The sequence below is a fragment of the Dunckerocampus dactyliophorus genome, chromosome 6 (assembly GCF_027744805.1).
Source record: "Dunckerocampus dactyliophorus isolate RoL2022-P2 chromosome 6, RoL_Ddac_1.1, whole genome shotgun sequence".
In the NCBI taxonomy this organism is placed as follows: Eukaryota; Metazoa; Chordata; class Actinopteri; order Syngnathiformes; family Syngnathidae; genus Dunckerocampus; species Dunckerocampus dactyliophorus.
In genome coordinates this window covers 20,693,272-20,718,816 of record NC_072824.1, presented here as the reverse complement: position 1 = coordinate 20,718,816, position 25,545 = coordinate 20,693,272, and the positions used below count along the sequence as shown (strand labels likewise).

General features: G+C 41.0%; 1 protein-coding gene across 15 annotated transcripts in view; it reads right to left on the bottom strand.

Moving 5' to 3' along the window:
* Positions 1-25,545, bottom strand: part of adgrl3.1 (adhesion G protein-coupled receptor L3.1) — a 194,045-nt gene that overhangs the window by 66,981 nt on the left and 101,519 nt on the right. For all 15 annotated transcript variants that reach the window (XM_054778917.1, XM_054778902.1, XM_054778901.1 and 12 more), the window contains 2 exons: positions 17,286-17,300; positions 15,663-16,451 (listed from right to left, as the gene is read on the bottom strand). In XM_054778917.1, coding sequence (XP_054634892.1) covers positions 15,663-16,451; positions 17,286-17,300 — 804 coding nt within the window. The remainder of the gene's footprint in view (positions 1-15,662; positions 16,452-17,285; positions 17,301-25,545) is intronic.

Genomic DNA, 25,545 nt, shown 5'->3' with positions numbered 1-25,545 from the left:
GTGTGTGTGTGTGGAGAAAAAAGTGTCTGTGTGTGGGATGCACGATTAGGAGGCTTGCCACAACAGTAATAGTGTGAGTGTGTGTTTATGTGTGTGTCTGCTGAGGGTGATGTCTGCTGTCATTTGAGTACAAGGCTGAAAACACAGGGCTGGCAGCTTGGGGTGAGGCAACACAAAAGCCTGCGAGCATCATAGGCAAGGGGCCATCGCATCTGAGTCTTTTCTTCTCCTCTGCTGCTCTCTTGACATTTTCCACCTGACATTTTCAGAGTTGATTGCTCACTCACAACTTTCTAGCCCATACTTGTTGTTCTCATCATTCCCATTTCTCCTCCTCAAAACCCAACACTCTTTTGGTTGCATTTGCTCCCATTTCCAGGTCTGTCAAAAATGAAAAAAATACCTTGTAATGCCATGAATTAATCATAAGCGTCATTCAAGATGCTGTTAAAAGACGCTACAGGGAAATAGCGGACGTGACATAACAGCTACACTACATCAAACTTTTATAAAGAAATGTAGAAATGTACATTTAGACTACCGTAAATGCGCATTGGCTACAGTATGTCATCAAGTCATTCTTGATGCTGATTAACAGAAAGAGTGTCAAGAACTCTTCAAAAGCTGTTAACTCTGCACTATGTTGTCGTCGCACATGGATAGATATTATGAAATAATCACCATCAAGTGTTTTTCTATCATCAGAATAGCTGCAGCATTACCTGCAAACACTGCAACCCGAATCGGCACTTAAAACAAGGAAAACATCCAAATTTTGTCTAAAACCAATACCTTAGTAATTTAAATATTTGAAATATATATATATACTGTAAAATGATAACTTAGTAATAAATTCACCACTGATTCTAATAGTTATCGCAACAAAACCACCAGGAGCTACAGAACACAGGAAATGTGCAAAAATGTACTTTAAGCACATACATTTTGCACAATTCGAGCAGAAATTGATAACTGATACATCAGTGACGTGTGGTCAGGGGAGGCAGGTAGGTCACTAGGCAACAAGTCATTAATTGTGCAAATGTAACTCTAATTGCATTTGTATAAATGCATATCAGCCTCGTTGGAAAAAGCAACAGATTTAGTCCTTGCCTCAAATCAACGCTCCTTTGCCCTTCCTACCCAAGCTCAACGAGGGTGCTCAACGAAGATTTACGAATCAAGTTTCCCATCACTAATGACAACCTACTTTATCTACTTTAGTGAGCTATAATTGGTGGACCAGCCAGGACACATCATGCATGCAAATGAAGTGCATGTAGAAACCTTGGCACATATGATCTTGTTTGTTATGTGCTGTTGCTCGTATTTAGCACTTATATAGGTGGAGACCTCCAACCAGAAACAAAAAAAAATATTTCGAACTGCTACTTTTAAGACTGAACCTTGAATCTCATTTCGTAATGTCACATACATGGGGCATTCTTCACATGCATCGCAAAAAAAGGAAATTAATTCAACTTAACAGACTCTAACTGCTTAGTGAGATGATTTGATAAGATCAGAACCTTCAGATGGGCGGCTAATTATTTTTGATGATCAACTATAATACCGCAGCACAGTGTTTTAAAGGAAAGTTGTAAGCGTGTTGAAAAGTTGATATAGCCTTGGGGTATTTATGCCAGGCTCTCATCTTCCTCTGTAAAAGGTAAATGAACCATAATTGGTCCAGGTAATTTAATTAATTCATCTAAGGATTTATGGCTGACTCTTATCGATACAGGAGGCTGCTACCTACGCAGCCGTATATATATATATATATATATATATATATATATATATATATATATATATATATATATATATATAATATAACAGTAATTACCGGTGTATAAGCTACTACTTTTTCTTAAACCTTGAACCCTGTGGCTTATACAGCGGTGCGGCAAATTTATGGCTTTATGGCTATGGTCTAATCTCATGAAATCTCCTTTACTTCACTACTACTAATTGTTTAAATACTGTGCCGCTCGCTCACGTTGTGGTCTTGTGACATCTTATGTGCTTCGGAGCAGTCATGGAGAATGCATGGAGAGGAGCTTGTGATGCGGCTTTCAGGCTGAAGACGATCGATCTAGGGGCTTTTGCTCAGGTCTGCCAATGGATCTTAGACGTGTGGCGCCGTATCGGGAGGTCCACTGTCGCCGGCAGGTATCGGGGGGCTGGACTGCTGCGTTGGGGAGGACAGCACACTAGCCGTGGGTGATTTGCCTCTGGGCGGGGGTGGGGCTGGGAGCGACAACGACACAGACCGGCGGGGTGTTGGCGAGGGAATTGTGGGGCTGAAGAAGACAACTTTAGTGTTTTATGTGTGGAAAGAGGAGGATGAAGACAGCGACGACAGCAAATTTTCTGGTTGTATTACAACTAGTTGTATTACACGCACTGTTCGGCACTGTTTGGAAAAAACGTTTTTTTAATTCAAAGTTGGAAAAAATCTTTCTGTGTAACAGCTTTCTGTGTACTAAATATCCCATGTGACAACATGGGCACATGCAGCTTGTAGATGGGTGTGACCTACACAGACATCTTTTTGTCTCTTTAAATTTAGTGGGTGTGACTTATATACCGGTGCACTCTATTGTCCGGAAATTATGGTATTTTGGGACTGTTTATAATGGAATGATAGCGGTGCAGCACATGAAACTGAACTGAATCATTCTGCTTGGTGGAAATGGACAGTTCACACGTAGAAATGTGCATATACCACATTGACATGAATATAGGACATTATTTTTCCCCTCAAAAAAAGTCTGAAAGACTTGAGATCTTATATATGGGGTCTAGGGATGTATACATACAAACCATTAAGTGTTGTCAAATAATTTCTCCCCATGCGAGCCAGAGCTTTTCTTCCTGCCACTCACACACGTATGGTGATCAATGAAGCAGAGTAATCTGTCAAGTGATGAGAAGCTAAGAAATATGATATCTACCAGTGATTCCACAATTACTCAACACGTTACTTCAAAAAATTGCTAACATGAATATGAGTGTGAATGGTTGTTTGTCTATATGTGCCCTGCGATTGACGCAACCAAGTCAGCCGGGATAGGCTCGATCACACCCGTGTGAGGATAAGCAGCATAGACGATGGATGGATGGAAAATTACTAACTTGATCTTTTTTGTCTTTGATTTTTTTTTTTTCCAAACATGGGTCTCGAGAAATAGGAGTTGTCTTATATTCAGGGTTGTCTTACATTCATAACATACGACCGAACAGAACTGTTCTCCTTGGTGGAAAACAAGCTTTCGTCTCCTGTTTAAAATGCCTGATTATTTTCCATTGTTTTTGTGCTGACCTATACAGTGAAGCAAGGGGAAGACAAGACAATGGTAGGCAGTAAACTAGTTCCTGGAGTTGTGTATCTGTCACCTCACTGAAAGGGCCACACAGTTGCCGTCAGTCATCCTGGGAGGCAAACACCCAATCACCCAAAATGTAGACAGTATCCTTGTGGATGTGTGCGAGTGAGGTTTCTCCATGCAGCTATAAGACAGAATATATCTGCCTGCATGCACTCTGTAGCCTGCAGTGCTCTTGCTGACTTCTCACTCAATAAACAGAGTGCCTGCAAATCAACAACACCAAAAGGCTGAAGGGGGTGGCTACTGGGGGTGAGAAGGCGACGGAGGAAAGACAAACAAGCCTGGCAAGTTTCTCACATTGACAGAAAGACAGGAAGTGAATAAAAAAAGGGGTGAATTAGTATGAAAACCTGGGTTGTTATAGTGGTGGTCTTCACAATTTGCAGTATTCTGAATCATGGCTTCACTCCGTCTCTCTCACTCTCTCTCTCGCACACACACGCACACACAGACACAGACACACACAAGGACATGCTCTTCTTGAAGAGTAGGGAGTGACGCTTCCAAGGCAAAACGATAATCTAACTGGAGGACACAAAGCATTCGAGGCTGCTTGGTAGCACAAACATTGGACAGGGCTGCATACTGCGATAACACATTGTCCCTATGGCTGGCATACACACACACGCGCGCACACGCGCACACACACACATGCGCGCACAGCTTGTGGCGAGTGGCTCGAGCTTGCTGATAAGACAGAATGGAGCACTTCAAAGCAGCGATACTCTGGAGATAGAAAGCCACCTCAGCTAATAAAGCCTCCTTCCAAATGGCTGGCAGGTCCTGACAAGTTCGACTACTAATTTTGGATGCAAATGATTTATTTATTTCAGTTTTGCAGACACATTTACTGGATTTTTTTTGTTACATAAGCATGTCATCTAGGAGTCAGCGGTAGTTTGAGGCCCACCCCTTGTTCAAAGCAAAAGGTGAATGGGACCAAATATGTTTTGTTCTTTTATTTACTAAGGAACCATGAGTTTGGTGTAGTTTCATAAGCTTAGTAACAGTGAGCACAGAAATTGAGTCGTAATATCAAATGTACAGTCATGGAAAAATGATTAGATTAGATGTTCATTGTAATGCCTGATACAACTAAAGGTACCTTTGTTTGCACAAATATAATAACAATGACCACAAAAATAGCTCATAAGAGTTACATTTTTTGGCAGTACAATGCTATAGCTATTCATGTAAGAACTTAAGTGATTTTGGTTATTATCAAGAAAACCATGGACGTTGCTAGATATCACTTCTTAAATCAAACTCTCATGAGCTATATTTGTTATCATCATTATATTTGTCCAAACAAATGTGCCTTTAGTTGTAGCAGGCATTAAAATGGATCAGTCAACTGAAGATAAAGGTGGTCTAATTATTTTTTCCATGCCTGTATATAGACACGTGTATCCAAAATATACAGTCTCACATTTAAGCAGCTAAATGTAACACAAATGCCTAAAATGTATTTTCTTTAGCTCTTTCAAATGTATAGTATTTTTTTTTACACAACTGATGTACAAAAAAAGAGACATAAATGTTTAACGTACGTACATTAGGTGGAACGTATAAATATAATATATACATAACATTGTGTGGAGTGTTTCCTGCAAGACCTCCCTTTAGCAAGCATCAATTGATGTGTTTTGCTTTTTCTTTGGCTTTAAAAAACAACAAAGTTATTCGAAAAGGACAAGTCTCAACGACGGTGTTGAGAAGAACATGAGAAAAACAAGAATATACACCAGAAGTTACATGAAGTATACTTAACAAGGGTTAACTTATTCTTACAAGTGATAATTAACGTCATTAAGAATGGACTGCATGTTTTGTTGTTTTTATATTGCACGTACACTGGCTAACTTATTTTTACAGTTAATATGTCAGCTAATAATGTAAAATTATCGGAAAAAAAGTCTGTACATTTAATCATTTATTTCCTTTTTTTAACAAATACATCACTCTAAAATATGAACAAATTGGAAATTGTTCTGCCTCATCAATTCCACTCTTTTTTGGTTATTTGAATTAGAGCTGAAACTAACTATTATTTTCTTCGTTGATTAATCTGAAGCTTGTTGTTTCGATTAATCAAGCAATCAGTTAGGTACTGGACAGACTGAATCGATATGAACCAAAAACAAAGAGTTAGTGGTTTGGTCTGCAGCATATCCGAAAAGAGGCAAAAATGTCAGTCACTGTTTTCCAGAGTCAAAGCTGATGTGTGTAAGTATCTTGTTTTGCCTAAAACACAAAGATAATAGGTCTGCTTTCATGAATGACTAAGGAAATAAAAAAAATCACATCTGAGAGGCTGAAATCAGAGGATATTTACATGTTTAAATTAAAAAAAACAAGCAAATAGTTGTCGATTAATACAGTTGCAGCTCTAATTCGAATGTATATTTCACACAACTGCTGCAGCAAGATTGAGGCTGAGGTTTCCAATTTTCCTGACCATAAGTCCTGCTTTAAGGTCAAGGGCTGAGGATGCATGATGTAACTTACTCCTATTGCTTCTACACGGTTTCCTGTTATAAGCTTGCAATACTTTCTTGTTTATTCGCATCCTGCAAAGCTGTGGGTTTCCCTCTCCACCCTGGTGTTCTGGATATGCCAGTTTAATTTGGCACCAACCGCTCGCTAGATGGGTAAGTGGTGTGGAAGCCAAATGCACGCAGAAGGCCTGGCAGGGGCCGTACAATCGATAAGGACACACTGCAGGCAAAGAACAGGTGTTCCAGACTCACTAAAGCCGAGTCTCTGGTGAGAAGGCTGCGTGTCGAAATCTGTTAGCAGAGGAGAAGATGAGGCTGGGAGTGTAAAAAAAAAATTAAAAAGCTGAAAGGATGGACACACACACAGAAAACACGAGAAGAAGAAGAGAAGAGAATCAAGAACAGAGCGGAATCAAGGCCCGTAGAAGAGAAAAGAAAAGTGGGAGCCGCAGTAATAAGGTGCAAGATTGCGCTATCACACTTTGTGAGTTGGTAGAATTTACATGCAAAACTGTTTTTTTTTTCATGGGGAGATTTATCACTTTTTTTCTTTCATGAACTAACATTTTTGACAGGAAGAGAAGTCGGCAGTAGCGGCTCAAGGATACACACACGCACACAATTTTGTGACAAGGGCTGTGCTGAAGCCCAGTCTAATCAGTGATATGTTGAAAGGGGGTCTCCAGTCCAGCCGTAAGCAGTGCTACTCTCCACTTAAGCTTGTTCCCAACATTTCCTGCTATGCTTATCCCTGCTGGCTGATTGCAATCAGGAAGCAGAGGAGGAGTGGGAGCTTGGAGGAGGAGGAGGAAGAGGAGGAGGAGAGGGTCAGAGAAGAGGAGGTGATAAAAGGACAAGCGGCAACAGTACAGCTGGGAAGAAGGGAGGAGGTGAGGACGGTTGGGAGAGAGGACGGGAGGGCATAAGGGAGTAAATAAATGGCCAGGGGTTAGGACAATAGCTACTCCATGCTTGACTTCCCAAGGAAATGAGATACTGTAATTCCAGCCATTAAAAGGTTGAGAGGTGAACTTCTAAATTTCCGCTAACTGACAGAGTGACGACAAGGGCCAAGATGAGGTCAACCCTCTCTTGCCATCTTTATTAAACAGACTGAAAGGACGCTGAAGTTTGATTATCATTAATTATGATTGAGGACATCACTTTTGAACATTTAAGTGAATTGGGACGGTGCTAATTGAGTTTTTGTTTACACTTCCAAGAGGCCAGCCTTTTAAAGACCTGACATAAAAAAATAATTTGCAGGCTTTGGTAAAGTGGCAAAGAAAAGCATTTGAAAGCATCAATATTTGAAATGGAACACCACAATTCAAATTTGTGGGAACAAAGGGGACGTTTAGGGAAGGGCCTTTTTCTCTTCCTAGTGCACAAAACAGGATCCACAAAGCATTATTGGATGGGTTTTTGGATGGAACAGGTTGTGAGCCAGCAGGCCATTGCCAGGTAAACTGCAAATTCTTCTCGAACGTCAGAAGCATGAAATATGTTATGGCCGCAAGGGGAGCTCAACTACATATTCCACTTTTTCTTCCTCAAGGCGGAAAAAAACAGGTGAAAAGAGTAATCTGTCTATAGTAGTGGAGTCTAAACTTTTTTCCTCATTAGCATTAACGCTCCAGGCCCCAGTGTGGTCCTAACACTGCTTTGTGATGCCAGGCAAAAAAAGTAAAAGAAATCTGTTGGCCTTAAATGGCCCCGGGTTGGTCCTTGGATACCCCTGATGTACAGTATAGTGCAGAGGTCAGCAATCCGACGCTGTACATTAGCAGGAATAATTTTGTTGAAATGTCCAATGTGCAACTCAAATTCACTTGCACGGCTGTATTTCAATGAGTTGACGTATCCATTACAAAAATAATAAAATAAACAAAAATAATCAAATAAAGGCACACACCAGACTTTAACATGGGTTCTTCTCAAATAGTTTACGCCCTGCAGGCAAACAATTCAACAGCTCTGTGTGAAAAAAAAATCATCTCCTTGGCAGGTTTGTTCATTTATTCATATTCTATGCTGCTTGTCCTCACTAGGGTCGCTGGGGTATGCTGGAGGCTGTCCCGGTTGACTTCGGTTGAGAGGCAGGGTACACCCTGGACTGGTCACCAGCCATTCGCAGAGCTTATACAGACAAACAACCATTCACACTCACTTCTTGGCAGGTTCTTGCATTTAAAAAAAAAAAGCCAATTCTTATGTGTCAGAATACACAAGCAGCTTCTCTAACCTGAAATTGTCAACATAAAAAAAGTGAGAGAGTACGGTCAAATTGTACAAAAAGAGGATGTAGCAAAAGGAGCCAGATAAACCTAAGAAAAGATGCAGCATGAATAATTTTTGCGACTTTGTTGGGTAGAAAGAAAAAAAAAAAACTTTGGAAAGAGCAAAGGAAGGCAAGGCAAAGCAGACTGGAAGTGTTAAATTATTCAAATGTTTCATCTACGACATGCTGCTTGCGTAGGCCAGGCCTCTATAATATGCATGTAAGAAAACGTGATGAAACAACTCCATAAACAGTTGGGAGTGTGCATGGGAATGTTTGGGAAGGAGGGTGGGAGAAAAGGGTGATGCAGAGAGAAGTGACTTTGACTTCAGGCATTCATGTGTCGGCTTCTAAAGCGTATACATCTGAGCACGCTTCATGCGATAGACTGATGTGATCTGGCAAAAACTCAGCAACAGAAAAGGAGGCAGCAGATTAAGTGGCGGATAAGGACGGAAAAGAGGGAAAAAAACATTGCTGACTTAAAGAGAAAGATATATGAGACAGGAAAAGGGGAAATTTTGAGATTCCTGCCATTGTGAGTGTTTGTGTGTGAGCTGACAAGTGAGAGAATGGGGCATTGAACAGACAAAGACTAAACACAAACAGGCGTGGGACTAAATAAAACGAGGCAGTTCCCTTCCCTCGTGAGTGCCAAGAGAGAGGAAAAAAATATGCATTAAAAAAAAATCCAAATTTCCATTGCTTTCCGCATTGGCAGTCCCACACAATTCATGTGGTTAAACATTTATATTTATGTGCCACCCTTTGGTTAACCTGACGAGATTTCTTCCCTGTGATATTTAAAGTCTGATTGTTAAGGGAAACCTTATAAAAGTTTGGCAGTAGGGATGGTGCATTTGCATTTTTTTATTCTTCAGTGCCGCTGCATGGGTGTCTAACTGGGGAATGTTTGTGTTCTTTTTTCCAATGCAAACCTTAAATACAAAAAAACAAATGTGATTTAAAAATACTTATATACCTGGAAATGGGATATAATACAGACCTAGCGATCTATTTTGACTTAATTTATTTGTATTACTATATATTGAATTGATATATTATTTATTTTTCCCTGGCGGTGCCAAAAGACTTCACGGGAGGAAGAGCAGTTTGAGAAACATTAAGAAAAGCATATTCTCTATTACCTGCTAAGCTAACTAGTTATGCCATTTTGTACAACTCAAACCGAGGTAAAAATGTTTTAATATTGCATATTTGAAACATTCCACATTGGAACAGTGGGAATTAAGATTGTGATTGTAATTTTCTTTTTTTTTGTAATTTCAATTATTTAAATTTTCTTATTTGTAGTGAGATGAATGCAAAAACTGCAGAACTTCCAAAAAACACCAAAGAGTGGCAAAGTGAACTAAGAACCCATTAAATGTTGCTGTAAATCCAAACTTTCTCAGTCCCAATAGTTCGCCTGCCTCAGAATTTGAAAAAAGGTGCAGTCCCATCATTTTACGTACCACATAATAATTTGAGTTCATTTGAGTTTGTTTTGTTGCTTATGTTGATTTACAGTATACAGTAATCCCTCGTTTATCACAGTTAATTGGTTCCAGACCCAACTGTGATAAGTGAATTTAGGATTCCTTATTTATAAATAGAATATTTTTGCAGAAACCTGGTTACAACTATTTTAACATTATTAGAGCCCTCGAGACATGAACTAACACCCCTATAGTAACCTTTAAACTAATACCCAATATAGTAGACAAAATAAAAGTAAAAAAGCCATTTAAGACATAAATAAGACTCATGCTCTATGTGTTGCTATAAATGTGTTCCGTATGGGACCTGAAAGAGAGGTGGACAGGAAGTGACGTCGGGGATTCAGAGATGAGTTTCAACTTTGCGTGGGTTACGGCTGCAAAAGTATACTGTGTTTTTATGAGGGATTTTTATTAGATATTATTGTGCCTGTTGTGAGATAATTCAAACCCGCAATAAAAGCCTATTGATCAAGTCTGGTGATTGTGTCTCATCGAATATTACAATAACATTACTGACACATCGTGACTAGTGTAGAATACTCCGTCAATGTCTTTGGCGCTCACCACAAACAGACACAAACACAACAATCCACAATTTTTTCCCCCATTTTTTCAACCTTGGTGGAAATCCGCTATCAGCTGAGTACTGTTTTATTTGATTTGTGATTTGTTTTTTGTTTTTTGTGAGCAGTTTAAGACAAATTCTTTAAGCAAACAAACCAAACTACCTTTTGCATCAAAACCAATACGATGAACCAGGCAGCACCGCCATTATCTTTTGTATATTAAACTACCTTTACTATCTTTTTCCTCAACCTTCACATTGCTGTCTTGCTTGATATGTCTAAGAAATCCATGTAATGAGTTGAAAACCTCCACATGACCTGCTTTCCTTGGCCTGCTTCCTGCCCTGAATATGGGAACAAAAGTAGGAAAGGACCAAAACTCACTTTGACAACTGTTAGCCTATACCAGGGGTCGGCCATCTTTGGCATCAAAAGAGCCATTTTGCCTCCTCTTTCAGTAAAGAAAAATGGTCTGGAGCCACAAAACATGACACAGCTTATAAACTTTTAAAATTTTTCATCTTCTTAAAATTGTACCTCTTACAACAGAAGTGTAGCGTGCATGTGTAGGCTTATTTTGAAATCATTTTAACAAAGAACTATGCAGGCTTTTTTAAGTTGTTCCCGTATTTAACATAACATAACATTAAAAAACATAACATAAAAAAGCCCATCAGAGTTCATATCTACATATCATTGCTGCCTGGCCAAAATAATTTGCATCGCTTGACTCATCACAGGCAATTCAACATGCCTGCATTGAATTAATGTCATCAATTTGCCAACTGGTGATGTTTGTTGCCATTCTATTGGTCCATGTCCTTGACTGTCGTTGCAGGGAGAGGCATTTCTTTCATTTTCTGAATAATTTTGCGTTCATGTTTTTAATTCGGAGAATAGATGCTGCAGATATTTTTATGAACAACTCTTTCATGCATTCTCCATCTGTGAACGGCTTCCTCCTCCTTACACTCTCCAGTGCAGCGAGTTAGCTACAACGCGAGCAGCTGTAGTTGAGTGTGGAGCCTTCATCCACTACTTGAAAGTATGTTTGCTCTGCTCAACCTTCTGTAGTAGGTCCGAAATCGCTCCCTTACGCCTTAGTATTTTTATTATTTTATTATTATTTAGTATATTTATTATTATTATTCCGAAAAAGCTGAGTGCTTGCTTTGAAAGTCTGTCGGTGTTACATTTTGTGTTGTTTGCTCACTTCTCACCACATATCAAGCACGCAGGCGGGTAAGCCGGCGTCATTGGCAGTGACGGCAAAGGAATATGTCCATTCAGAATTAAACTCTCTATTTTCTTCCGACATTTTTCTTTTTAAGGAGAAATTCATAGTTATGGATAGCTTACAAGTCTTTTTTTTAAACAAGTCATTATCATCCTGGCCCTCCTCCTCATTCCCTTGCTCATCCAATCAGCAGTCAGAATGCAGTATAGATGCATTCATGGACTTGCAGTGAGTCGGATAATTCATACTCTTTTTGAAAACGCACATTTCCTCAGAAAAATCACAGAGCCGCAACAATGGGGCTGAAAAGCCGCATGCGGGTCTGGAGCTGTGGGTTGCCAACCACTGGCCTACACAGTGTCTTTATTATAACTACAATAAAATTTCAATTCATCTACTTGTCATTCTCATTTTCGGCAGAATAAGTAAATGATGCAGTTGAGGTAGCTAATTTATTCCTTGTCTTCATTGAACGATGGAGCCAAGGGAGGCAGAGCGTAAAGCAGCGGGGCTGCATTGATTGTAAGTATTTATCTCTCGCTGGTCAGCAGTCTGCCTTGTTGATGTGCACTGGAGGTCATTCTCCACATTGAATCCCCATTGATCTCATCTTTAGAGCCTCCTGACATACTCAGGGCTCCATTATGACATGGATCACACTCAAGTGTACACTGATAAACATGCGTGCACAACTCGGAAAGCATACCTTAAGCACATTACTCACACGAGCATTGCAAGCATTTACACATTTTCACAGTGTCGATCGGTACAAACCAGGTTTGATGCTGCCTCTCTCTATAATTCGTTGATCTGCGCCTCCTAACTGCATGTAAGAGCATGTGTTAATTCCGACATCATTTAATAAGACAGGCATCCAGACTGTCTCGAACACTCCATTGAAAGGTGATGACAGACAATTACACCCACAAAGTCGATCTTATGACCTTAGGCCTACACATTTATACATCCAGAAGAGACGAGTGTGGGCTCAACCATCATTTTAGAGCTTAAGTGAGTCTCTTTGAGTTAGGCGATACATTTTGACCCTGCCTACTCATGCAACAACAAGCCGGTTCATCCGTCTAGGCCATTGGTCCATTGGATGACTTCTTCAAAGCACACATTTTATTTAATATAAATTTAAGAAATTTTTTTTTTACTCCTTCAAGTTCAGTGTTTTCAAGTTCAAATCATTTTCCAGTTCAAATCACCAATGCAATAAAATATACAGTAGTTTTATTATATGAATTATCAGGTTTTCATAAATTTGTTTTGGACCTCTTTAACCCGTGGTCTCGGCCGCCCATTCGAGTTTAAAGTGCCTCTGATTACACAAGTACGCATGCATATTTAAAACCAGATACCAGCATATTATTGCTTCTTTCTTTCTTTGTTGTCTTCAACTAAACTTTGAACCAATCGAGACAGAACCTCTGCCCACACTGGGGGTGAAACAATGTGTTGTGTAGGTGGCTCATTGTCAATTCTGTCTGCTAGTGAGAAAAAATACAAATAAATAATAAATACAAATACCAAACAGCTGCTGTGTAGCACACAAAGCACAAGTGAGAGAAGGCAAGTGCACATAACAACATGGCAGAAAGAATGGCTCATGGCAGCTTCACTCTTTGTATGCTAGCATTTTGGCACAGCGTAATTTGTTTTGTTTATCACTTATAGCTGTAGGTTAGGTATATACATACAGTATATTTTGACATAGTATGATATAACACGAGTTCATGGGTTATGGATGAAGAAGACTGCTGCTATCCTGGAATATGGATGAATGGAGCCACTCCTACTCAGGTAGCATTTTGCATATTATGGAAAACTTGTTTGATTGCTCTCTCCACCAATGGGGTGGGTGGAGCAGGAGCTCATTTGTATGAGACAGGACAGCCTCCAAAACCTGCTGCTTCGAACAGGGCTGTTTATAAAGCGTTTCGGTTTCGACCGAAGCATCCATCCGAAGTCAGCCACGGGGGTAGCAGCCTAAGCAGGGAAGCCCAGACTTCCCTCTCCACAGCTGCTTCGTCGAGCTCCTCCCGGCGGATCCCGAGGGTTTCCCAGGCTAGTTGAGAGATATAACCCTGAACACCTCCCCAGGGAGGTGTCCAGGAGGCATCCTGACCAGATGCCCAAGCCGCCTCACCTCATCGGTCTCCTCTCAATGTGGAAGAGCAGCGGATCTACTCTGAGCTTCTCCCGGATGACAGTGCTTCTCACCTTATCTCTAAGGGAGAGCCCAGCGACAGAGAAAACTCATTTTGGCCGCTTGTACCCGCGGTCTTGTACTTTTGGTCACTACCCAAAGCTCATGACCATAGGTGAGGGTAGGAACGTAGATTGGCCGGTAAATTGGGAGCTTTGCCTTTCGACTCAACTCCCTCTTCACCACAACGAACCGATGCAGAGTCTGCATCACTACAGATGCCGCACCAATCCGCCTGTCTATCTCGCGTTCTATCCATCCCTCACTTGTAAACAAGACTCCGAGGTACTTAAACTCCTTTACTTCAGGCAGAATCTCATCCCCGACCCGCTGTTGGCACTCCACCCTTTTCCGAGCGAGAACCATGGACTCAGACTTGGGGGTGCTGATTCTCATCCCAGCCGCTTCACACTCAGCTGCGAACCGATCCAGTGAGAGGTCACGGCTCGATGGAGCCAGCAGGACCACATCATTTGCAAAAAGCAGATACCCAATCCTGCCGCAACCAAACCGGAACCCCTCAACGCCCTGGCTGCGCCTAGAAATTCTGTGCATAAAAGTAATGAACAGAATCGGTGACAAAGGGCAGCCCTGGTGGAGTCCAACCCTCACTGGAAACGGGTCTGACTTATTGCCGGCGATGCGAACGAAACTCTGACACCGGTCATACAGGGAACGGACCGCCTGAATTAGGTGGTCATACCCCATATTCCCCACAGAATTCCTCGAGGAACACGGTCGAATGGCTTCTCCAAGTTCACAAAACACATGTAGGCTGGTTGAGCAAACTCCCATTCACCCTCAAGGACCCTGCCGAGAGTGTAGAGCCAGGCCACAGTTCCACGACCAGGACGAAAACCACACTGCTCCCCCGGAATCCGAGATTCAACTATCCGGTGGCTCCTCCTCTCCAGAACCCCTAAATAAACCTTACCAGAAAGGCTGAGAAGTGTGATCCCACAATTGGAACACACCCTAACGTCCCCCTTCTTAAAAAGTGGGACCACCACCCCGGTCTGCCAATCCAGATGTCCACGCAACGCTGCAGAGTAGTGTCAACCAAGACATGCCCACAGCATCCAGGGCCTTAAGGAACCACGGGTGGATCTCATCCACCCTCGGGGCCCTGCCACTGAGGAGTTTTTTTAACCACCTCAGCAACCTCAGCTCCAGAGATAGGAGAGCTCACCGCAGAGTCCCCAGGCACTCCTTCCTCATTGGAAGACGTGTCGGTAGGTCGACCAAAGCATGTCACAGTTATTAAAACACCTAGGAACTCTTTTAATCTGTGAATAAAATGATTTCCTTTAAATCATGTCTTGTTGTAAATAACTGTGTATCTTATTAGTTTTTTAGTAATTCCACTTCAGGCATTAATTACTAGGCTAAGGTCAGTGTTAGTCTCACAAACATCATAAAAAGCACCATATGCCATCACCCTATAGAAAGAAATAAGACTCATCTCATCTTTTGACTGCCTGAGCTGTAATTAAGCATTTAGGGCAGTAGCAAATGAAATACAGCATTAAAAGAGTTGTTTCAAGAGGCTTGTTTAGTATGTAAAGATTAGAATAACCTGCATATTTTCTTTCAACTTCTTTTTGATTAGCATCAGAGAAGGCAGTGCCATACAACTTTAAAAGTACTCACAGGTTTTTCTTTAATCACTAAAAATGCTGATACCATGTTTGAGGGTAGGCGGGGGGCAAGGGGGGAGTCATAATTGCGTACTGTCTCGGCACAGATGGCAATTCTTTTTTTATCATCTTTACGGTATTTTGTAGAATTAATTATTGGCAGAAGATTAGTAATGTATCCCTTATGACCCAACAAAAAGAGAAATGTATTAGGGATACTAAATAAAAACAGCCTTCCTGAAGACTTATTCCTCTTATCACATGTGGCACTAAGCCGAAAGCTACAAAGGAAACAGATTGACAGGGTGAAGCAGTGGGATTTGGATTTGGAACTCACCATTGTTGCCGAAGTCGAGTGAGTACTTGACCACGTGGTAGTTATTCCACACGTAGAGGAGGTTGTCTCTCGGGTTGTAATCCACTGCAGCAATGTACTGGTACGAGTTGGGGAACGGTATGTTGACGTTCATCTCCTTGCTCTTATCCGTGTTGTACATGTAGTCAATCTTGTTCCCCGTACCTTCATTGTCATCATCTTCATAAACGGTTTTTACAACGTACAGGACCCCGCAGATCATGAAGGCATTGGAGGCGGAGCGTTTGTCGTAACTGGTGTCCCAGGAGCCTTCAATGCGTAAGGTGTAAGGGTTCAGCTGGCTCACCACGATGCGCCCGTTGTTTTGCTCCGTTGCATAGATCACCCAGAGTCCGTTCTCATCCACCGCTAAATCGATGTCTGATTTGCCCCCCCAGCGGTAAGGTGAGGTGTCGTGATAATTGGCGTTGGCAATGATGGCCTCGCCACTCTTGATGCGCGTGCGGAGGTCAAATTTGACAATGTTGCGAGTGCGCTCTTTGTTGAAGAACAGCGCACCGTCGTAGACAACAAAGCCAGTGCCGTCCACCCGATGCGGCAGTTTGTATGTGGTGGTCGGACGACCTGCAATAAAGTCCTCCTTTGATGAGTACTCAGTCAGGGTGTCTGTCCGGTAGGGGGTCCAGGGCATGTAGTAAATTTTGTCTGAGGCCTGCAGCGGGTCTTTGCACCAGGCTCCAGACTGGTGGTCGGACTCGAAGAGATGCTCACTTTGGTAGACTCCACGTAGAATTCCGGGACACAGAAACACTGAGGGATGAATAACACCGTTTTCACATTAGGGGCTTTTTATGGGAGCGCTGTAAAATGCCAACTAGCCTGACACATTTTCATCAATTTTACATTATGTTTCAAGTTGGGTCTTAGACTTGAGTTGTGAAGCAGGCACTGAGATTGCAGAGCTCAGCAACAGATAATCCTATAATGCAGCAAAGACAAAACCTCCCTTTCACCTATTCCCACTTCTCCCTCCTATCCCAGCTCCTCATTAGTCTCTGAGCTTCTTTCTTTTTTCCTTTGCCTGCTGTTTCTGCAATTGTTAACAACAATTCATTTCCCACTCTCTGTTTGGTATTCCCATCATGGAACACAGAGGTCATGTTTTATGAGAGATGTGAGAGAAGCAGTAAATTGAGGGAGACCAGTGTGACCACAGTTGTTGCAACTTAAGTAATTTAACTGGAATGTACAGAAAAAGACAGGCCAGATGCTCATTGTGGTTTCCCAGTTCTTCTCTTCTCTCCGATGTGACAGGCTTGGAGCTATTAATTGAACTTTGATTGGGTGTTCAAAGCACTGGTGTCATCATATCCCAGGAAAGAATATGAAATATGAAATGTCATAGCAATCCGTTGTTCATTGGCTCATCATAAAAATCTGCTTGACCCTTGGAGGGTTTGTTAAGTGACGTTCCACCCGATACCATGGAATAATGTTAAGTGTACCTAATGAGAACCAGTGTTTCGAAATTGCCTCAACATGCTGGAATCAGGCTGTTTTAATATAATCGCAATGACGCTGAGATGGATGTGCTTGGGCCATGAGGCACAAAATGCTCTTAAGAAACATGCATGTAGGGCTCACCTTTTTGTTCGACCTCTGCCGGAGCCATTGGTGAAAGTTGAAGGAGGAAAAAAAAAACAGACCAAAAAAGAAAGACAGACAGAGAGAGAGGCAAAAATGGATTAATGATGCAATAATAAGAAAATCACCACAATAAAATATCTGATCTCCATAATTGTGCTCATATTTCATCCTAACCTTATGAGAGTGCCAGGATGCTCTCTGTATGCGATGGCTAATGAGATTACATAAGAAGGAGACTGCACTACGGTGCGAAAGTTGAATCTGACAGCATTGGACTTCACATGTTGCTCACGCACATTTGAGATTTCGCACAAAAGCACCAGACAAAATGCACACACACACACACACACACGCATACCGTATTTCCATAAATAGTCACCGGCGCCATTTATTTACTCAACTACTAATTTGAAGGAGGCATCTATTTGATAGGAGGCCTAGACATGACTGTTGATTAGTCGACGGACAATTGTTATTTCACTGAGAATCATTTGTTATTGGCTTATGAAAATGAGCTCTCCAAAGTAGTAAGCAACCAACAAGATGCATATTTTAATAAGGTATAATTATTACGTAAGTTGCACTGTGGTAGTTCTATTCAGATTTGCACTTGTGTCATGGCCGTAAGACCATGTACCTATTGCCACCATCTCTTTTGTTTTCCAAATGGTAAAAAGTGCGTTAATTTGAGTTGTTGGTTTGTATTTGCTCAAATGCCCATGTACAATACGGGTGGAGCAAGGCATCCTGGGTTACACTGATTGGTCGACTGAGAATTGTTATTTCTATGCTACCCAAGGAGTGGGAATAGTTTGTGTTTTTATTGGTATATTGGCCACATACACACTCAGCATCTTTGTACAATGTTTGGCAAATTAATACAAATAACAGTACAGGTTGTTGAAATCATTTGCTCCAATTGTGTGAGTTTGTATGGTGCGTTGCATAAAGACATTACATAGCTGACAGTAATGCCATCAAACAGCTGTGAAAGCTTATTTTCATCATGAATGCAGCAAATGAAAATGTTTTAACATATCTGTCTGTGTTCTTCCACAAAATCAGTCTGCAGGAAAATATTCTTGTATGTGTCCATTGTTTTGTTACTCTGTTTTTTCATGGGGGTGTAGCATATGAGCATTAATAATAAATTATTTGTTGTAAACAACGCAATCGCAATCCTGTTAAGTTGCTTCTCAGTAGTCCACAGTTGACATGGGCAGTCCATATTTGCTACGAGATCGCTCTGCCAGAACACTGGTTTAATTCAAGAAATATTAGTTTTAAACGGATGAAGGTGCTTGCTCCCGTAGTCTAGTGTTCATGATGAGAGCATTGTTGTTGTAAGGTTATTACTTTGCATCATGGGTTCGAATATGTACGGTGCACCCCCCCCCCCCCCCCTCCCCGGGCCCTTTAATATGTTACAAATTTTGTTTTCTGGCAAAGGAGCAGCCATTCTTGGTGTTATATTTATCGTGTTTATTGAATAATTGGAATTCTGTTGTGAGGCAATTCTTTGTGCATTTCCTATTTTCATGAGCATTTTCAAGTTTCAACAACATTTGAACTTTAGTTTTAGTAAAAAATGTTGCTGGTTGTTGCTCACTGCAAACTGGAACAAGCTCACACTCACCTCAACCAGAGAAAGAGGTTCAGCAGCCACCTGTAGCTGCATTTTTTTGGGTTGTATCTTGAACTTTTTTTCCCTTTACTATCTTAATAATAACTATGTTAGTCATGACTTTTTTCTGAAATTCCTATTTGAACAATTTCCACATGCGACAAAAGCACGTCTATGTGGCATTTTCGCTCTGATTTCATTTGACGTCTAGCTACGAATATGACTCTTATTTGACTCTCATCTGATAGTGGTTTATATTAGCTGCTCCTTGGGAAGCCCTGCGGGCAAGTTACAGCAGAAAGACAAGATGGGCTCTCCACGGTAAGCATAGTAAGAAACCAACAAGATGTGGTTGAGGCATTTTAATTATAATTGTTATGTGACCTGTACTGTGATATGTCTACTGAATCTGCTGGTGTAATTGTACATACTTGTGCCTTTCATAGCAGAGGCCATGGGTCGATTCATGGCCATGGTTTGCATCAGAAAAGGCACTGGGTGTAAAAACTAAGCCAAAACCAGTCATGCGACTGACTCGCTGTGGCAACCCCTGACAGCAAAAAGACGAAAGTGACAAAACTGTGATATGGGTATTAAGATTTGCACTCTCTGCACGGGATGTCAATTTGTATTGAGGTTTGTACTAATCCAAGTGAATGATGTATGCGAGGACTAATTGATGCACGGCATTTATTACAGTGGAGGCCATTATATCAGGATAAAAAAAATAAAAATCCATTGGATAACTTCATAGACCATGCAGCAATATGACCTTGCCCTAAGATTGCAAGCTTTTAATACACTAATAGCAACAGAACCACAAAATTGATGTGATTAAAGGGATTACATTTCAGTAGACCAACTGAGATTGCAGCATCAAAAACACTGTGGGTGAACTAATGCTTTGTGGACATCACCTCTACTGCATGACTATATCATTGTGATGCACTGATTGTGCTACTTTCTTGCTCCAGTCCCAGCACCCAATTCCCTCTCTATTATATTCAAAGCACTATCCTCAGAGCTCTCTTTGGCTAAGGGTTATTCACGTCACCCCCTCAGTGAAAATGCGCACACTTGCTCAGAGCCTTTAAAACATATGAATTCCATTCCACCTTAGTCTCTAGGGGCCCGAGTGGTTTGTGAACATGCCAGAAACCTAATCCTGCAGGCAGTTTCCCTTGTGTCTTTCAAGACTGTTAGATACCTGCTGAATGGAACTGGTCCCCGGGGAGGAGAGTAGAAGAGATGGATGCCATAAAAGGCAAAACATTTGGAAGGAGTTTGGACTTATTTATATATAGCAAAAAGGCTATACACATCTCACTGTGTGACTATAAATTCTTTAACACATTAAAGGCAAACTCATCACCGACCTCAAACACATGCAACACACACCAATACATGGACAACCCCCCCCGCACACACACGTATGCAACCATTAAATCCCTAGCTTATGAAAAATGCATGGTAACTGGTGCGGCTTAGCGCAACTCTTGATAAATAAGCAATCTCAAGAAGAAAATGGTGTTAAACGTAAAACAAGTGTCTATCTGATTGTGTGTGTGTGTGTGTGTGTGTGTGTGTGTGTGTGTGACTATGTATGCTGCTTGGATTTAAGACAGGTGTAACAAAATGCCGGTCGATCTGCAATTTGTTTATATCATGAAACCATTTTTTTGATAATGGAAATCAAGATAACCTGTTCGGGGGTCAAACTGTGACTATCATGAAACCTACATTAACCAGGCAACAATGTAACTTTACTGTAATACAGCAGCTATGGAAAGCAGGGATGTGAAAAATAACAGTGAGGCGTTGCATGTCGTAATTGTCTGTGGCTGATTTGAAAAACCCGCAGTGTAGACACAATACAACATTGTCTTGTATAATGTATCACCTCAAAAACTATTTTCCTTTATGTGTAATCGATAGTAAAGGCTCTCCATCTTATTAGTTGCACCCAAAATGTATTTCCAATAGTTTTATGTTGCGTTTATCAAGAAAGAAGATACTTCGGACAATGCACATGAGTGTATGCCAACACATTCTTGATGCACATACAATACTTGAGGATTAATGACTGAATGAATAAGGGCATCACATGATAGCCTCCATAAAAGGAAAAAAATGTGTGAGCCCAAGGTTGCAGGCCACAAAAAGACATGCGTATGAAAACATACCGTCGCTGTGATAACAAATGTAGCAAATTGTGCATAAAATGTCATACAAATGCCATTCAATTTGAATCGCTATTACTTGTTTTGCTACATTAGTGGCCCCCTACGTCAGTGAGCTCAGTGGAGGACATTTTGTTTTCTTTTCTAAGGAATCGCTCCCATGTAATTTCTTCTGAAAGGGTGCAAAAAGTCTCACATGAATCAGAGGCTTTTTATGTCAGTGTTCAGAGCAAAGCGGATTGACCACACATACTGGGACCTCAAGGTTTTTTCAAGGTTAAATGGAAAATTGAGCTCTTTTCATCTAATGTGGTGTTGTACAAAGACAGAGAATGGACTCAATTAAGTATACATTGGGGATGGGTGCAGCTCATCCATAGTACAGTCATTTCATAGACTGAAATGAAATAAAATCCAATAGAACAATTCAATCATACAATCTGCCTTTACTACATGAAAACAGTAACAATATGACTCAGTGAATACCTCTCAAAACATCAAAACACAGCACTATTATATTTTTAAAGGCACGTAATGATTTGGCTGAGGGGCAACGTGTTATTTGCAAGTGCTGCATGTCATCCGCCATCTTTGACTAACCTCCTTCTCAACTACTTCCACTGTGCTTTAGCATTCATTGGTAGTATTGTTTGCTCACATTACTTCATTGAGCTAGGATATACATTCATTCATTCATTCATTTTTTTGCTCGAATAAAACATGATGTCTGCTTACCCCCCTGCCGCAGAGATTCTCACCTCACTTTGCAGCAGTGTAAAGATAATTAGCATTTTTATTGAAAACGTATGGTTTATTAAGGATGTATCGGACAAGGTGGAAAGACGTGTTTGCGCTTGCATGTAATGTGTGTGTCACTGCGGGGCACGTGTGTGTGTGTGTGTGTGTGTGTGTTTCCGCGGACGAGAGGCGAAAGCAGCCTCAGCACGATTATCTCTAATCTCCAATCATACTGCAATAGCCCAAGGTCAATTATGGACATTTTTTTGTCTTTCTTACTTCATTATTATCTTATTCTTCCTCACCTGACATTCTGCCATTTCATTCTCTGCTTTTCTACTATTTGCCTCCCTGTCCACCTCTCCTCACGTCTTTTATCAGTTAATTCGCTATTTCTGCTCTTTGTCTGCTGGCCTCGTCTAACCTATTTCTCCCTATCTCTGTTTCGCCTGTCACTCTGCCTCTTTCGCTCTCCCTCTGTTCTTTTGGTTGCTTTCCATCTTCCTTGCCTGGTCTAGAAAAAATAAATACACACAAACACAAATAGCCCTTCTCATGTCATCATGATGGAGTTCTTCCAAGGGTCCAATTTGACAGAAGTCTTTAATTGGACAGACAAGAAGGTGATTTTATCTTTTAATTAGCTTTCCTTTTGCGCCAAGCTCTATTGTCTGAAATAGACAGTGTGGGTATTGCATAACATATCACTAGATTTTTCTGATTTATGCACTAAATGTGGTAGTAGGCTAATTACTTCATAACTGCACTTGGAGAGCCGCTGCGTGATGAAGATGAGACAATGGATAGATATCATGCCAAGTGTTCCTATTTTTTGAACATACCAATAATGATGCATATCATTATCGTTTCCCATGCTGGAGCTGTCGAAATGAAGCATATTCACATATAAGTGACGCATAGGAGAAGCATTCTCCAGTGGTGCGTTGATGTATAGATATTTATACTGGGCCTGCAGCACCTCCAGTCAGTATACACAGTTGCTAATCGCGGCCAAAGCTCTCTGGCTAGCTTGGCACGCGAATGTCAAACACTCATATTCCAGAGAGCCGGCGAGAGGAAGAGCGAAAGAGAGGGAGAGCACTTGATTTTAGTTTTGGACAAAGGCCAGAAATCCAGCAGAGCAGTGAGAGATGAGGAGTTGCAGGATGTACTTCAAGCCAAAAAAAAGACAAGAGTAAAGGCTGAGGATGATGGGGCAAATTTCCCTGCAAACTCAACCGTACATAATGTAATTACCTGTTTTACAACCCTCTTTGAGATTTGCTTACGGTAACCGCAAGGAAGCGAGCATACCTGCTGCTACTCTAACCTAGGAGCCTGGGGAACGTGCACAGCAGCATGAAGTGGCGTCTCATTGGAGTGCTGCTCATAATCAAGCTCTGATTAACACCAGATGGCATCAAAAGGTGATCACTAGGGGTCAAGTGTTCGCAAGCCGAAAAACACTTTCAATGCATTTCATGCAGGGGGAGGTACAGTGTGCAGCCCCGAGGCACAATGTTAACTTTGACTCCATTCTATATAGCAGCATGGTTCCATTTGTGAAGGCTCTTAATCTTACGAATCATCTTAGTAATCTTAGTTATGATTTGCAGTGGTGACGAACTGCTACCAAGAACTGTTTTAGAAAATTGCCTCTCATTATGATATATCTATACAGTAGTTCACAAAAATGAGTGCAGCAGTCACATTTCAGCAACCATTTTTATGACAGTATCTACTCTAAAGGGACAACACTACAGAAATTAAACTTGGATATACACCCTACTTTTCGATGGTGAAACACACCGTCTTCGTTATCAGACAATAGTATCTGTAACAAACTGTTATAGTTTACCATTTGGCACATTCATTCATGTGGTATTAATACATATGTCCCCCCACCATTGCTTGTTTATTAAGCCATCATGGATCACACACCCAGTACGTAGTTTACATAATACTACGGTATCCTTTAAGGCACAATCATTTTGTAAACACAAATGAGAATGTTTAGTAGACCTTTTGCCACATCAACAATGCGTTCCATCCTGGCATAGAAAGACGGGATCAAGGAAGCTAATGTTGTTAAAGGGATCACGGTGCTAACAAAATCGAGATCACAAACAATCAAAGATGTTGATAAATTGTTGTTGGTGTGGATCCCTTCCTATCTCTCCCCTCCTCCCTCTCCGCTCCTCGCCGTCTTTGCCAACAAGAGTTTTCAATAAAGGTAAAAGTTATGTTACATATTAATTTAGCCATTTCATTCATGTATAATTACTTCTGTATTGTCTTATGCATGTAAAATTACAAATGTTCTCTATAAAAATATTTTTTGTTAATGTTTCTGGATGTCTGGAAGGGATTAATTGGATTTACATTATTTCGTACGTTTCACCTTTCGTCTGATCTTTTAGAACAAATTAATAACACAAAGTGTGGTGCCGCTGTACTTTAGAACAGTCAGTGTACAGTTTGTGCAGCAGTACAGTGTTTGACTCAGCACACAGCCATCAATGTCTAAACAGCGGCCCGTATCAAAATAATAGTGTCTTGCGTACAGTACAGTCAAGTATTGTTTTAGCAGTGTCCAGGTCTGGGGCTGGAAAACTGCGGTTCATTGAGGGGAAACACTATTTCCAACATGTACTGCCACATCGTGAAGCATATCATGATCCCCTGCTTTGGCAAACAGTTTTCAACATGATGAGCCCAAACACACCAACAAGATGACGAGTATCTTGCTGAGGAAGCTGAAAGTGAAGGTGATGGAGTGGCCCAGCATGTATCCACATCTGAACCTAATCAAGCACCTGTAGGGCATCCTCAAGTTGAAGGAAGGTGGGGGAGCACAAAGCGTCTAACATCCACCATTTCAACCAGTGATGTCATCATGGACGAGTACAAGAGGATTCCAGTAACACCCTGTGCAGTTCTGGTGAATCCCATGTCCAAAAGGATTAAGGCAGTGCTAGACAACAATGGTACTCACACTAAATATTAACACCCGATTTGGACATGTACAGTGTGAAGTGTACTCACTTGTGTTGCCAGCCATTTAGACATTAATGGCTGTGCGTTTTTAGTTAATCGGAAATCCATACTGCTATAAAAGCTGTAATTAAAAAGCCTGTTTACGACCCTCTAAATACGTTTTTTAACATTAGAGCCCTCTAGACATGAAATAGTATCCCTATAATCACCTTTACAATTGTATTAGTAGACATAATAAGAGTATATAAGCCATTAAGACATAAATAAGACTTGTGCTTGTGTGTGTGACTATAAATGTGTTCCCAAGGGGAGCTGAGTGACGGGTGGACAAGGAGAAACGTCAGGGGTTTGGCGTGGATTCCGGCCGCTACAGTAGCCCGTGTTTTTATTAGGGGTTTTCATTAAGAAATTGTGCCTGCCGTGCGATCATTCAAACCTGCAATAAAAGCCTGCTGGTGCTTGTGTGTCTCGCCAAACATTAGAGTGACCTGTGTAGAATACGATATATTATCAACTTCTTTGAATGCATCTTTTAAATGCCTTTTATTTGTGTTTTATTTCATTTAGAGATTTTTTTAGGCTTGAAAATGCTTAACTGAGGAAAACCGTAAGTAAGCAAACCGTGATAAAGTAAAGGTGCGAAATTCAAACTGCAAAGCAGAATTTCTGCTAAACTTGTATATTGAATCTCGTTAGAGGGTGCAGGTTGATGAAGCAA